This window comes from Podarcis vaucheri (genome assembly GCF_965113315.1).
Source record: "Podarcis vaucheri genome assembly, chromosome: 2".
Lineage (NCBI taxonomy): Eukaryota > Metazoa > Chordata > Lepidosauria > Squamata > Lacertidae > Podarcis > Podarcis vaucheri.
Window position 1 is genome coordinate 120,640,731 of NC_138760.1, and position 16,331 is coordinate 120,657,061.

The window sequence follows — 16,331 nt, forward strand, 5'->3', positions numbered from 1 at the left end:
TGTGAGAAGAAAGGATGGGGGGAAAGAACCATGCGTGCCACAAATATAAATGATTATATATTTAGATATAAATATAATTTATTACACACACACACACACGTTTTATATATAAAGCAAAACAAACCACAATTCCCCTAGGGCCTAGGGCTTAACATAACAAGAGACTAGAATTTCATAGTTGAGTTTGAATTGAGAAGGGTAGAAGAGACCCTAATTTTGTGGGTCAGATGGAGGGCCTTAAGTCATAAGGGTATTGGAAGAGGCAAACAGTATTATTATTATTATTATTATTATTATTATTATTATTATTATTATTATTATCACCCCACCCATCTAGCTGGGTTTCCCCAGCCACTCTAGACGGCTCCCAACAGAATATTAAAACCACGATAAAACATCGAACATTTAAAACTTCCCTGTACAGGGCTGCCTTCAGATGTCTTCTAAAAGTCAAATAGTTGTTTATTTCCTTGACATCTGATGGGAGGGTGTTCTACAGGGCGGGCGCCACCACCAAAAAGGCCCTCTGCCTGGTTATTACTTTATTTTAGGCCTGCTTTGCTATATTAGAGCAGCGGTGAGGAGTTTGTTTTTTGGCCCACTGGGCCAGATCGTTATCTCATGGCTCCTCATCATCTATTTATTTTCATCTTGCTTTTTTTACCTGATAGAGACCACCTACCTATCAATCACAGGACATCATAATAACGCCAGGTGAATGACAGGTGGGGTGGTCCTGCCCAACTGCCAAAGCTGGCCCTAATAAAGGAAATAGTGTGCTTAAGCATGTGCAGAAAACCTTGTCTCACTACGGAATCCATTCCACACACGCCAACAACGCACAGACATCTGGGAGCAGGGTTAAAAGTCTCCAGGTATCCCACCAGCGCTCCTGAATTTAGGAGCTAAGTGTCAGATGGATCACTAATTACAAGGGGAAACTAGGAGAGCTCAACTCCATAGATAAACTATTATTATTATTATTATTATTATTATTATTATTATTATTATTATCTCTGGAAAGCCAGCAGGGAGGCCTGTGAGCTGATGAAGGGCAGGGACATTTCTTACTGTGACTTGTTGCTCCAGTCCCGGGACATACATTTTGCCCCCGTCTTCATCTGTCACTCCGAAACGCACGTAGGCTGTGGCAGTCACTCCCTTCCCGTAAAAAAATCTGTTGGGAGAAGAAACCGGGGGTAATTCAAAGGCGAGGAGTTGGGGTGAGCAAGCAGGGTACATCTCCCCACTGCCAATGCCTGCATTTAAAAGTCACAATGAACCAGGGCGGACCTAGCTTCTGTCAGGGCTTGCATACGCGTTCCCCTCCTGTGTGGCTAAGAGGCAGAATTGCAAATGTAAGGAGATTCTTCTGGATTTCAACATGTCTCAGATCATGGTTTGAAGGTGGCTTGGTAGAAATTAACTATAGTTAGTGATTTTGTGGTTTTATATTTTGGTTTTATTCTGTGAACCGTCCCCAAGACCTGCAGGTATAGGGCGGAATATAAATTCAATTAACAACAACAACAACAAATTTTATTTATACCCTGCCCTCCCCAGCCAAGACCGGGCTCAGGGCAGCTAACACCAAGTATAAAAACAATTGATTAAAATACAACTTAAAAACAAGATTAAAATGCAACATTAAAATGCAGCCTCATTTCAGTAGAAACTCAAATCAAAAACTTTTTGGGGATGAAAAGGTCAAATCTTCACCAAGGCCAACTATCCAGACTGGTCCTACGTGGGCCAGAAAAAAGCCAGGGACAAATATAGAAATAACCAGTTAGTTTTAACCGTAGTTTGTTGTACTTGACAACACAACAAACTATGGTTAACCAAAGGCAAAACAAAAAAATTCCAGACTCTGCCGTCCACCCAGCCACACTAATGTGGCTACATTTGTTCACATCATGCTAAACAGTTTAAAACTGTTTTACTGTAAAATAGTAAATGGGTCTATAAACCAGAAATGCAAAATTCCTTTGTGCGTATGTGAGTGTGTGTGTAAAGATAGACTGTCTGCCCTCTGGTCAAACAGGGGTCTTGTTTGAGGCCTAAAGCAACAACCACACTACATGTTCTTAAACCATGCTGCTTTTTTGCAATATAATATAGAATATATCGTAGTGTGACCTCTGCTGAACCAAACCAAAGGCCCACTTAGTAGGGCTGTGAACAAACCACATTTGGTTGGGACCTCGATTTGGGGAACATTGAGAAAGGTGTTCCTGGGTTATAAACCTGCCAAATATCAGACAAATTGGTCCAGGGGCTTTTATGCTAGGCACCTTTAAAGTTTATATTTAAAAGGTGAAGGAGTGGCTTATATAATGTTTCAAATCAGTTAATTATATCAGAAACGCCCCAACCCGCAAGAGGAACTTACTTAGCCTGCAGGTCAATACTCAAGTCGGAGTTCTGCTGGGGTGAGGTCAGGATATATTTCCGTTCCGGGACAATCGTCACCTCAAAATGAGGCAGCACTGAGGAGAGAAAGACAGGCTGAAATTCGGCAGACGGTGCACTAATCAGCGTTATTGTGCAAATGGCCTGTGCCATGTAAGATCTTCTGGGAAAGCTCTGGCCTATGGAGCTTTCATCTAATGAAGTTGGGAGCAGGGCCTTGTCTGTGATGGCCCCCCAATTTTATGGAATGGGACTCCCTGCCCAGGTAGGCAGCCTTTGAAAGATGGTTTTTGGGTTGCCTTCTGCTCCACAGAGAGGTTTCATAGCTCGGTCGGTAGAGCATGAGGCTCTTCATCTCGGGGTTGCGGGTTTGAGCTACACGGTGGGTGAAAGATTCCTGCACTGCAGAGGGTTGGACTAGATGACCCTCAGGGTCCCTTCCAACTTTACAACTCTATGATTCTATATGTGCTGGCTGTGGCTGATGGGAGCGGCTCTGCAGAATTTCACATGTGGGTCTCTCCAAGTACAGTGGTACCTCGGGTTAAGTACTTAATTCGTTCTGGAGGTCTGTTCTTAACCTGAAACTGTTCTTAACCTGACGCACCACTTAAGCTAATGGGGCCTCTTGCTGCTGCCGTGCCACCGGAGCACAATTTCTGTTCTCATCCTGAAACAAAGTTCTTAACCTGAAGCACTATTTCTGGGTTAGCGGAGTCTGTAACCTGAAGCGTATGTAACCTGAAGCATATGTAACCCGAGGTACCACTGTACCTACTCAGAGATGCTTGGGACTGATTCTGGAAGCTCCCTAGGCTCCTGTATTGTCTCACTTCCCTTCTTGTGCAGGCGGGTTACATTTTGCAATATTTGGATGCCCTGTGCACAGTGTTGGAGTGAGGCCTTTGCTAGTCTTTGAGATCCTGGTAAGTGCCTAATCTTAGCCCCCTTTATAAAGCTGCATTTTTCCAACTCAGACCATTCCCCTCAGCCCATCAGCAGCACTCAGGTTTCTGTTACTTGAGATATGGCACCAAAACACCTGGCAGCCTAATAATTGGGTGGCGCTGTGGGTTAAACCACAGAGCCTAGGGCTTGCTGATCAGAAGGTTGGCGGTTCGAATCCCCGCGACGGGGTGAGCTCCAGTTGCTCGGTCCCTGCTCCTGCCAACTTAGCAGTTCGAAAGCACGTCAAAGTGCAAGTAGATAAATAGGTACCGCTCCGGCGGGAAGGTAAACGGCGTTTCCGTGCACTGCTCTGGTTCACCAGAAGTGGCTTAGTCATGCTGGCCACAGGACCCGGAAGCTGTACGCCGGCTCCCTCGGCCAATAAAGCGAGATGAGCACAGCAACCCCAGAGTCGGCCACGACTGGACCTAATGGGGTCCCTTTACCTTTTAAGAATGTACCGCTTCCTCACAAAAAGGGAGGGTGGGAGAATCATATTATCAGGTTGTTTCAACAACCGCCCCTGTTGAGCTGCTGCCTGTCACACACAGCTCTCAGAAAGCCCTCTGCCTTAGCAGAACATACCGTATTTTTTCACCTCGAACTCAGTGGTCGTGTTGTAACCCGGAGTGGTGGTGAAGTGGGCCGTGATTCGCCAAATGCCAGGCCTAGGAGGAGGGGAAGGCAGAAAGAACAGGAAGAAAACTCGAGCCAGGTCATAGTAATGCAAAGAACCAGCGAACTAGTTTAGCATATTGAACAGCAGTGTCCCCCCCCCCTTGCAAAAAGCTGAGTGGCAATGTATATCTAGACAGCAATAAATTTGCAAAAGCAGTTTGTAATGCTTCATAGGGGTCTATCACTCAAATGAGAAAAGCAGGGGTTTTTTTGTTTTTGTTTTAAATCCTCCCAGATGAGCACAAGCCCTAAACCAGACCTTTGCACCCTGGCCTAAAAAAACAGTTGCCAACTTGTCTGCCACTCCATGCTCCTGTGCCTTTAAAGGCTAGGTGTCCCAAGTGGCCTGATTCAGCGTGAGGCAGCAAGCAACGTTTGCCTGCCATGAAACGGTTGCATGCAGAAATCCAACAGGTAAAGCTTTCATCACCATTGTTTCCTCATGAAGCCCGGGCTAAAATCCTGCCCAGCACACCGCTGCTAAAGTACAATATTTATTTCTTCTAGAATAAAAAAGGTTACTTCCTTATTTCAAGGTATTCGGCCCTGTGGAACGCCCTCCCACCAGATGTCAAAGAGCACAACAACTCCCAGACTTTTAGAAGACATCTGAAAGCAGCCCTGTTTAGGGAAGCTTTTAATGTTTGATGCTTTACTGTATTTTAATATTTTGTTGGAAGCCGCCCAGAGTGGCTGGGGAAGCACAGCCAGATGGGCGGGGTATAAAGAATAAATTATTATTATAGGTGCTTGGGTCATTAGGAAGAGTTGTTGCTTTGGGGCAATATTTGGCTCCTGGAATCCCAACAGGGCAAGCGTAAGGAGACAAAGTCAACACCTTCACTGCTCACATACCCTCCAACATCGCTCTGATGAAAATAGGGACGTCTCATTCCATAATGATAATTTTACTACTTATATCCCCACACATCTTACTGGGTTGCCCCAGCCACTCTGAGCAGCTTCCAACATATATAAAAACACAATAAAACATTAAACTTTTTTTTTTAACTTCCCTATACAGGATTGCGTTCAGGAGTCAAATAACTCCATACCCTCAACCTTTCTCCAGTGAAAATAGGGACATCCTACCATAGCCTCTAGGGATGCGGGTGGCACTGTGGGTTAAACCACAGAGCCTAGGACTTGCCGATCAGAAGGTCGGCGGTTCAAATCCCCCTGACGGGGTGAGCTCCTGTTGCTCGGTCCCTGCTCCTACCAACCTAGCAGTTCGAAAGCACCTCAAAGTGCAAGTAGATAAATAGGTACCGCTCCGGCGGGAAGGTAAATGGCGTTTCCGTGCACTGCTCTGGTTGGCCAGAAGCGGCTTAGTCATGCTGGCCACATGACCCGGAAGCTGTACGCCGGCTCCCTCGGCCAATAAAGTGAGATGAGCGTCGCAACCCCAGAGTCAGCCACAACTGGACCTAATGGTCAGGGGTCCCTTTACCTTACCATACCCTCTAACACTTTTCTGGCGAAAATAGGGACATCCTAAAGGAAATGTGACATTCCGGGATCAAATCAGAAACCTGGGCAGCTTCTCTAAATCAGGGATGTCCCTGGAAAATAGGGGCACTTTTAGGATCTCCACCTTTGAATTTCTGCCACCTGTCGGATTTGCCTGGACCTGATTGACACACCACTGGTTAAACTTACTCAGAGATATCGGGGATTGACAGGTGATCATTTATCACAAACTGGACCGGCATACGCTCCACTTTCCGGACCTGTATACCTCGCGGGTTCTGATGGAGACAGAGAGACAGGAAGACACCCATGTTTTGACAACAGGTAATCATGGCTATATCTGCAATTTACATATAAAGCAGTTCAGGGGTGCTAACTTGAATACAGTGGTACCTCTGGATGCAAACGGGATCCGTTCCGGAGCCCCGTTGACATCCTGAAGTGAACGCAAGCCGTGTCTGCGCGTGCACGGGTCGCAATTCCCCGCTTCCGCGTGACATCATTTTTAGCGTCTGCGCAAGCGGCGAAACCCGGAAGTAATGTGCTCCGTTACTTCTGGGCCACCACAGAGCGCAACCCGAAAATGCTTAAGCTGAAGCTACTTCAACCCGAGGTATGACTGTAATATATTTGGGGGGGAGCCCCGCCCCAAATAATCAATCACATGATGCTGCACCCACCCACCCTTTGAATGGCAATGCCAATTAACTTGGGACGGCAGGCCCCTCAAATATTTTAGTGGGAGGGGCTGAACTGTATTGGCTTCCCCCAAAGAATTCTGGGAAGTATAGTATGCCATGCTATTTTTCTCAAAAAAGAGGTCCCAGGACACCTCCCTCATCTCTTAGAATGGCAATGGTTCCCACCTGAGAGGGGCTGGAACTGAGTTCCAGCAAATTCCGGCTGCAAAAAAAGCCCTGGTAGTATGTTATGGGTGCCGAGGCCGTCTGTTCCCCTCGCAGCACTACAGTTCCCAGAGTTCCCTGGTAGCAGGGACTGAGATAAATTCGTGGAGGATAATTCATCCTGGCTACTGATCAAGATGGTGATGTTTCGCCTCCACAGTCAAAGGCAGGATACTTCTGAATAACAGGGGCTGGAAGCCACAAGAAGGGACAGTGCTTGTGTTGTACTAATGTCCCACTCGTGAGTTTGCCGCAGGTATCTGGTCTGCTGTTGCGAGAACAGGGTGCCGTGCTATGGATTGTTTGATAAGGAGTGTCAGTTTCGACCTCCCACGCCTTTGCATTTTGGAACAGCACTCTCAGTTACCTGCACAGTGACAACCACGGATTCGGAAGTTGGCCTCAGTTTGTGATCCAGGACAAAAACTCGGAAATTCACTGGAAACAGAAGAACCAAAAATGGAGTATGAGGAAGAAGTAGGCATAATAATAATAATAATACCCAGTGATCTTTTGCTAGAAAAAGAGGTTATGGAACTCATCATGAACGCCTCCCTTATTCTCCTATAATGCCAATGGTGCCCGCCTGAGAGGTGGCGAAATCTGGCTGAAATAAAGCCCTGAAATAAAGCTTTTGTATCCCAGTTACATTGATAACTTAAGCTGCTGCCTTTGCAGAGTATTATGTACTGGCTTCGGCCTTGGCGGTTACTTGGCAGCCACATTCCCTGTGTGTGTGTTTGTGTGTTTGTGTGCAGGTGTGGGACTCCGCAGGGCTTTGCTTACAAAAGCTGAGAAGCAATCGAGCAGGGTTGGGCGTGCAACGCGAGGTGCGGAGCAAACTGGACTTTGCTATTTCACCTTTGGAGCCACGTAAATAGACGTTGCCGTGTACGCAAAAAGAACAATATTGAGTCAGGCAATGGGTTTTGGCAAAGGGTTCTGCGAAATGGGTCTTTGTTCCCCAACCCACGTGCTGCGATAGAAGCAGTTCTCTCACAGTGCCGTTTTGGATAAGGCAATAAGGAATCACAAAACTGTAGAAAGGGGGTGTCTGGTGGGGAGAAGGTGGGGCCTGAAGGCAGCCATAGTTGTGCTGGCTGGGGCTGACCTGGGAGTTCAAAACATCTTGAGGGCACCAGGTTGAGGAAGGCTGCTCCTCCTCTAACTACAGAACAGCAGCATAGGCAGTGGGATCCTCGGATGAGCCCCAAATGTACGCATCACACTTGGCTGCTGTTCCAAGGCTGCACGCCAGGCTATGAATTTAAAAGCAATCTCCCTCAACCATAAGAATCCTGGAACCAGAGCCGTCTTTCCCATAGGGCTTTGGGGTTCGTTGCGCCAGCGCACCGGCTTCTCAGGGGCACGCTAGCAAGTGGAGGAGCTTCGCGGCTTTGCCCCTTTCCCTGCATGCCCCCCAGCTGCGCCACGCCAACTCCCGACGCTGGAGAGCATGTCCACCATCACGTTTTCCTGCTTGATCGCCGCCACCACCGAGGGGATCAGGGCAGTGGAGAAGGCAGAGGACATTTTCCACCACCCCCTCCCTTGTTTTGGAGTTGCCAGGGGGCCACCAGAGAGATCTCTGCCCCATGGCACCGGATAGGCTTAAGACAGCCCTGCCTGGAGCCCATAAGAACCCATAGAGTTCCCAGCACCCTTAGCAAACTACGGTTCCCAGGATTTTTGAGGTGGGTGGGGGACAATGTGTTTTAAATATTTGGTGTATGCAGCCTTGGGCACTCAAAGCACACTCTTAATTGGGCAGCTCAGATGGCTACAGCATGGTGCTGATAACGCCAAGGTTGCAGGTTCGATCTCCATATGGGACAGCTGCATATTCCTGCGTTGCAGGGGGTGGACTGGATGATCCTCGGGGTCCCTTCCAACACTATGATTCTATAGGATATCTATGAGCTTTCCCTCAAAGAATTGTAGACGCTGTTGCCTTGTCCCTCACAGAGTTACAATTCACAGCCACCGGTAACAGACGACAATGCCCAGAATTAACTGAGAGGGAAAAGATGGGCTTTATAGTGGCTAGGGGAACCCAGCCAGATGGGTGGGGTATAAATAATATATTTATTTATTTATTATTATTATAATAATAAAAAACGAAGATCATGGCCACTGGGCCCATCACCTCCTGGCAAATAGAAGGGGAAGAAATGGAGGCACTGAGAGATTTTACTTTCTTGGGCTCCATGATCACTGCAGATGCTGACAGCAGTCATGAAAATAAAAGACGCCTGCTTCTTGGGTGAAAAGCAATGACAAACCTGGACAGCATCTTAAAAAGCAGAGACATCACCTTGCCAACAAAGGTGCGTATAGTTAAAGCTATGGTTTTCCCAGTAGTGATGTATGGAAGTGAAAGCTGGACCATAAAGAAGGCTGATCGCCGAAGAATTGATGCTTTTGAATTATGGTGCTGGAGGAGACTCTTGAGAGTCCCATGGACTGGAAGAAGATCCAACCTCTCCATTCTGAAGGAAATCAGCCCTGAGTGCTCACTGGAAGGACAGATCCTGAAGCTGAGGCTCCAATACTTTGGCCACCTCATGAGAAGACTCCCTGGAAAAGACCCTGATGTTGGGAAAGATGGAGGGCACAAGGAGAAGGGGACGACAGAGGACGAGATGGTTGGACAGTGTTCTCGAAGCTACCAGCATGAGTGTGACCAAACTGTGGGAGGCAGTGGAAGACAGAAGTGCCTGGCGTGCTCTGGTCCATGGGGTCACGAAGAGGCGGACACAACTAAACAACAACAACAACAACTATTATTATTATTATTATTATTATTATTATTATTATTATTATTAATATAGTGTGTGCACAGACTGAGCTTTTCTTTCGGGTGCCTCGTGGGTTTTTTAAGGGTGCATGCCTGGCAAATGGAAAACGTCGGCTGAGCAAGGCCAAAATGCTCAAGGCGTTGGACTCACCCTTTTGCCGAGGGGTGTAGATTGGCTTGTCGGTCTGCAGAAGCAGGTACCCTTTCCGGGCCGTCCACCGCAGGTTGAGGCTTTGAACCCCGTTCGAGGTCGGGAGCTGAGGGCTGCGGGCCACAAGCTGGATGTAGCCTTCCCGCCGAAGGCGAGTCAAGCCACATTGCCTAAAAAGTTCGGGGGTCACCTGAGAAAACGAGAAAGGCGTGAGACAGTGGGGAGAGGCAAAAGGTCTTGCTTGTGCAAAACACTCTGCCTCTTTTTGGCTCTGGCTCCCCCTAGTGTTGGCATCCTTGCCTTCCGCCCAATCAGTTTCAATGGGCTCCAGGTAGCTCTAGGAGTTGCCGGTGTTGACGATTGCTTAGAACCAGGAATTATCTCCCGAGGGCAGCAGCATCTCCTACCTTCAAGGTCACCTTCTGTATATCAGGCCCGACCGTGAAGCGCACTTCGTGGGAACATAGTGTCCTGGTATACTCATTCTGGAAATAAACGGTGCCTGACAGCCCGCCTGGAGGGGCGTCTTCTACCTGAAGGGCGATCGGCACCTCCACCCCCACCGTCACCACGCTGGGCGCTACCATCAGCAACCTGCAAAGTGGGCAGAGATATAGTAACAGAGTTGGCCCCACTATTTCCTTCCTGCAGCCATTCTTCATGCGGCTCTGAAAATGCCAAACACTTTTGCAAGCTGCGACAGGCGAGAAAAGGCTCTGAAGGGAGGGAGGAACAAACCAGACCATATACAGATGCATACTGTTGGCATCTATTATTATTTTTCTTTTTCAATATTATTATTTTTTAAACAAAATATTTAACAGAATTTAACAGCAAAAACCCCTAAGCAGCTTGGCCGCTGTGAGAACAGGATCCTGGACCAGGTGGGTCATTGGCCTGATCTTGCAGATTCTTCATACGCTCATTTATATATTATATGGAATAGACTGTGAATGTGAGGCTATGAATTTGCTGAACCAACTTTTAAAAGGGATACAAGAACGGGGAATGTGAGGAAGTCAGGAAAATATGTGAATTTAAGATATAAAATCAAGAAAGAGGGAATTTTTGTGTTTTGTTCTATATGTGCTTTTTCTTTTTTATTATTAGTTTTTTAATGTATGCATTTTTGTAACTTTGTGATTAATGTTTGTGTTGTTGTATTTTGTAGTATGTATGTGGTGTTTTTATATTTCTTTTGTCTTTGTCTTTGTATTTTTCTTTTTATATTGTGCATTGTTAAAACTTAATAAAAATTTCATTAAAAAAAAAAAGAAGACTGTGAATGTGAATGACAGCCTGGGAAGGCAAACACATGAGTGGCAGAGGGAAGCAAGTTCTATTTGTGGGGGGGGGGGAGAGAGGAAGGAAGGAAGGAAGGAAGGAAGGAAGGAAGGAAGGAAGGAGAAAGGGTATGTATGCTAAGACTGCCATATGTCTTGATTTTCCAGGACATGTCCTGGAATTCGCCTCCGAAAATGGCGTCTTGGATTATTTTTCGGAAATCAGGCAAATGGCCTTGGAAAGCCAGCAACAGGGGTTAAATCGCACCAAAAATGCCTTTTAAAAACTTCAAAACTCAAAATTTATTGTACCTTCAACTTTAAAAAAAAGCTAAAGAACTTTGGTTCCCCTTTTTTTAAAAAACACACCAAAAGGACCTCAACAACTTCGAGCAAAAAAATTACTAAACAACTCTGTCCTGATTTTCACTTTTTGAGATACAACAACCCTAATGTACGCATGTGTGTCTGGGAGGGAGAGATGCGTGTTCTTCCTGTGTGTGTTTATGGAAAGCATAATGCTGGTGGTCAACAAAAGAGGTTTAAAGACTGTCTCAAGGCAAATCTAAAAATGTAGTATAAACACCGAAATCTGGGAAACATTGGCCTGTGAGTGCTCCAACTGGAGAACAGCCTTTACCAAAGGTGTCATGGGCTTTGAAGATGAACTCGGGATGCAAGGGAGAAACGTGCTAAGAGGAAGGCATGCTTGGCAAACCCTCACCATAATCAACTCCCACCCGAAAACCAATGTCCCCACTGTGGAAGGACATGTGGATCCAGAATTGGCCTCCACAGTCACTTACGGACTCATTGTTAAAACTGTGTCCATGGAAGACAATCTTACTTGGCTACAAGTGATTGCCAAAGTAGAAGAAGAAATGTATGTGTGTTTGCGAAAGATAGATACAGATCTCCGTGTCCCTATTTTCCAGGGACAGTCCTGGATTTACAGAAGCTTTCCTGGTTTCTGATTTGACCCTGAAATGTCCCAGTTTTTCTTAGGACATTCCTACTTTCATCAAATAAATGTTGGGAGGGTATGGTCGGACACCGCTATTTTCACTGGAGAAATGTTGGAAGGTATGGAGTTGTGTGACCCACCCACCCCACACCCCCAAGCCAAGGAGATACAACCTTTAGAAGACCTCTGAAGGCAGCCCTGCATAGGGAAGTATTTTAATGCTTAATGTTTGATCGGTGCCCAATATTATCAAATAGGACATCCCTATTTTCATTGGAGAAATGTTAGAGGGTAAGGAGACATAGGAGCCAACTCCACAATAAAATATTTAGGGGGCTGAGTCCCCACAAAGTTAATGGGTATTCCCATTCAAATAGTGTGGGTGCACTGTGTCATGCGATAGATTATGCAGGGTGGGCTTTACCTGGGCCCCCACAATATTTTATTCAAGTTGATACCCCTATATTTAGCTAGAACCTTAAGGGGAGGGACTGCAGCAAAAGTGGTTTTCTTGAGTGGGGAAAGAAAGTAGAGTCGGCCAACTTCGACCGTTGCAGAAGGAGGATTCATGATAGAAGTGGGTAGGAAGTTGGAGTGTATCAGAAGCAGAGTGCTTACTCCCAGGAAATTGAGCATAGGGCTCTGACCTGATTCCCCCCAGTTCTGTTTGTGTCTGAGCTTCTGGCCCAACCCCATTCCTTCCCTGATAAATAATCAAAACACAAGCAACAAAGAAGAAGATTTCAAAGTGGGAACAAATTTCCACTCTTTCGCAATATTGATATTGGCAGCCTTCCACAGAGTGTTGTTTCCTTAACGCCATCTAGATATAACGAGCTGGGGAATTCCCGAGTTGAACAAACTATCACTTTTAAAAGAAAATGCTTCAAATAATAAGTGTGTGTGTGTGTGTGTGTGTGTGTGTGTGTGTGTGTAAGTGTAAACAGCACTCTTTTTTTGCTGGTTCTGCAAAAGAAAAAGAAAAAAGGCACATACCAATCTGCTGATGGCTCTGCACAAACCGATGCTTTATAAACCACAAGAAGTCAGGTTCCCCCTTTTTAACAGGATGTATTGTTCTACAGCAACAGAGCTTATTAATCCACTTTAATGGTGCAGACCTAAGGTTTATGTCCAGTCTGGATAGCTCAGCTGGTTAGTGCGTGGTTCTGATAATGCCAGGCTTGCAGGTTCGATCCCCGTATGGGGATTTTCCTGCATTGCAGGGGGTTGGACTAGATGATCCTCAGGGTAGCCCAAATCTCAGTTGTACAGGTGTATGTATATACAGTGGCACCTCGGGTTAAGTACTTAATTCATTCCGGACGTCTGTTCTTAACCTGTTCTTAACCTTTATGGTGAGAACAGAAATCGGGCTCTGGCGGCGCGGTGGCAGCAGGAGGCCCCATTAGCTAAAGTGGTGCTTCAGGTTAAGAACAGTTTCAGGTTAAGAACAGACCTCCAGAACAAGTTATGTACTTAACCTGAGGTACCACTTTATATTTTTAGGTGCCAGGCAAAAACGTTCCTTTTCAACCAGGCCTTTGGCTGATTAATATTCTACAGCCTTTTAAATGTACAGTGGTACCTCAGGTTAAGTACTTAATTCGTTCCGGAGGTCCGTTCTTAACCTGAAACTGTTCTTAACCTGAAGCACCACTTTAGCTAATGGGGCCTCCTGCTGCCACCGCGCCACCAGAGCACGATTTCTGTTCTTACCCTGAAGCAAAGTTCTTAACCCGAGGTACTATTTCTAGGTTAGCGGAGTCTGTAACCTGAAGCATATGTAACCCGAGGTACCACTGTATCTCAATTTTAACTCATGAGCTATTGCTGCAATCTGCTCCAATTGTATATTTTATCTTTATGAACACTGTTTTTATTGTGTTATGTTACATGAGCTGGTCTTTGACCGTAATAAATTATCTATCTATCTATCTATCTATCTATCTATCTATCTATCTATCATCCTCAGAGTCCCTTCTGACTCTACAATTCTGTGATTCCAAGTGCTACTCAGAGTGCACCCATTACTAAAAGTCACCTTCATGAATTTCGATGTGTTTACTCTGAGTAGCACTAACACTGAATACCACCCTGAACGTCCCAGCATGGGCTTGGATCTTTCCCATAAAATTCTGACACTCTGGAGGCTCCCGAAAGGCATTTAACTAAGCTGTAGCCTTTCCTGCGCTTACTTGAGATAAAATCCCATTGAATTTAGTGGTGCTTCCTTCTGAGTACAATGCCCAAGGCTGCACTCCAGAGCCCCCAGAGTTACATGCTATCATGTGAAATAAATCTAATCACAAAAATTGACAATAACTTATTAATCAAAGTAAGCAATACTTGACAAGTTTGGAGGGGAAACAAATTATTTTTTACATTCGAGAGCAGCCGATGCTTAGATAACACTATTATATGACATTTTCCCCACCTCCCTTGAAGTTCAGCCTATTTTACATAAAACCTTATTTGCCGCATAAAAATTGCATCAAATTATATCATGCATAAAATAGTGCATTAACACAAAACCGAATCCTTCATAATCAATCTATTTTAAAGAAGAAGAGCCAGCTGCTTAATCACTGGCAACGCATGCGAATTAATATTTATTTCCTGAGATTGTAACAACTTGTCTTTCTCCATTGAGGACCAATAACATGCCAATAGCAGCCCAATCGGTTGGGTAAGGGAGCATAGAATTGCACCCTAAGACTGTGACATGGTTAAAATAACAAGCAGACAGCCAAATTACCGAGAGCATGCAGATGCCTTTGAACAGAGCAAGCATTGCCACTTTTCCTGTGCCTTTGACACCTGGGCAACAGGCAAAACTTCAACAGGTAACTGTTTGCGAAGCAAGGATGCAACACACCCACCCCACCCTTCGCCTGTTGAACTTCTGTTTGCCAGGTCGTTCTTAAAGCCCATGCAGAAAAACAGAAGCTATTCTTGAGACAGGAGTCAGAAAGGGGGCTGGGGAATGGCAAACCCACGTCCCTGCCCAACATATTCACCTTGGGGCGCCATGGCTCAGAGTCACCAGAGCTCCGAAGCATGCCAGCCAGAGGGGCACCCTCTTCCCAGATGCCATCTCTGGGCTGTAGCCGTGCAGAGTGGACAGTTCTGCTGCTCTGCCTGAGGCTGCAAGGGGATGTTGCAATTTAGTCTCGAGGCTGGACAGAAGAGGCGGGGTCAGAGGGGGAGTGATGTGCAGCTGCTATGAGCACCATTCATGGCCCAAAGCCCTGCCCTCAAGCGGGTTAAGACAAGGTATTTTGCAAACAAGTCCAGGGAAAAGGAAAACTTAATAGGGACAGATAGGGAGAGCTAGGGATGCAGAGCACAGAAATTCCCTTCGCGTTTTATTGTTTATAATCTTTTTTGTTCAGTTTTACACCACACATATGAATTCAAACACTAGTCATAATCAACATTTAAGCTTTCCTGAATCCTTAGTCTTCCCTCCACCATAGCTGTCAACTTTTTCCTTTTCTTGCGAGGAATCCTATTCGGAATAAAGGAATTTCTCTTAAAAAATGGGACAGCAATGCCCTCCACCCTTCCAAGGTTTCCATCTTCAAACTTTTCCAACTGCATCATATATTTTCTCTATTTTTCTTAAAATAATCCATTTCTACCTCAGTTTTTAGTACATTACAAGTGTTACTCAAATCCTGCCAAAGTTTTTAGTTGTTTACAGTGTTCTCTTAGGTAAATTGTAATTTCCCCCATTCCTTATTCAAGTTTCTCTCTTCCTGGTTTCTGATTTTCCCAGTCATTTTCGCCATTTCAACGCAGTCCATCACGTTAATCAGCCATTGTTCTCTGGTCGGGACTTTATCTTCTTTCCATCTCTGGGCCAGTGGTATCACGCTGCTGTTGTTGCACACATAAATAATCATCTCCGTTCACGTTTTGAGGCAAATCTGCCTCATGGCACTTTCCAAAAAGGTACCACAAACACAGCCATCCTTCGAAATTGGCACCTATCCAAATTTTGCAATGTGGGTCTCCAGGCGAGTAACAGGTATGAAAAAGGCAGATGTCTGAGAATACATAGTCTTGCACAGTGGTTCCCAATTAGGGGTCCATAGAACACACCCAGGGGGTCCGTGGCCCCATCTCTCCCCCCGGGTTGCCATACGTCTGGGAAAACCTAAACATGCCCATTTGAGCGGATTTTTACATTTTAAAAGGAAATGTCTGGGTTGGGGGAGAGGGCAAAAAGCACAGCCGTCTCCGCCATGTCTTCTATTCTCCAAATGGACACAGACCCTGTGTGTATGCCTGGGACCCCATGGGCTCTTTCCACCATTTGGCAGAGAAAGGGGCAGGCCCAATGGCGGAGGAACCCTCTCCGGCACCCAGGGTGGCACAGCCTGCAAAGACTGAGCATGTGCAGCGTCCTGTACAGACTGCGCATGTGCGGCGACCACAGGGGATGCCCCACATGCGCAGTCTGTATGGGCTGCCGCTTGCATGGTGACCATATGGACTGCACACATGTGACAGCCTGTACGGTTGCCGTGCGAGAGGCAGTCCGTACGGATGGCACGCGTACAGGCAGCCATCTTGTCACCCCTCCCAGAGTGGCACCCGGGGCGAACCACCCCCTCCGCCCTCCCTTCCTACGCCACTGGGCAGGCCTCTGACTTCTGTAACAATATCATATAGAAATGCATATTAGGGAAAAGAGAAATCTTAGGAGGAAATTATC

The 16,331-nt window shown here is 46.1% G+C and overlaps 1 protein-coding gene across 1 annotated transcript in view; it reads right to left on the bottom strand.

Moving 5' to 3' along the window:
- LOC309523200 (complement C4-A-like) overlaps window positions 1-14,777 on the bottom strand; it is a 63,550-nt gene extending 48,773 nt beyond the window's left edge. The window contains exons 1-8 of the mRNA XM_082206978.1: window positions 14,629-14,777; window positions 9,769-9,955; window positions 9,362-9,551; window positions 6,781-6,851; window positions 5,698-5,786; window positions 3,946-4,028; window positions 2,393-2,489; window positions 1,072-1,177 (exon numbers count right to left, since the gene is read on the bottom strand). Coding sequence (XP_082063104.1) covers window positions 1,072-1,177; window positions 2,393-2,489; window positions 3,946-4,028; window positions 5,698-5,786; window positions 6,781-6,851; window positions 9,362-9,551; window positions 9,769-9,955; window positions 14,629-14,705 — 900 coding nt within the window. The 5' untranslated portion in view covers window positions 14,706-14,777. The remainder of the gene's footprint in view (window positions 1-1,071; window positions 1,178-2,392; window positions 2,490-3,945; window positions 4,029-5,697; window positions 5,787-6,780; window positions 6,852-9,361; window positions 9,552-9,768; window positions 9,956-14,628) is intronic.
- Between the last annotated feature and the right edge of the window lie 1,554 nt (window positions 14,778-16,331).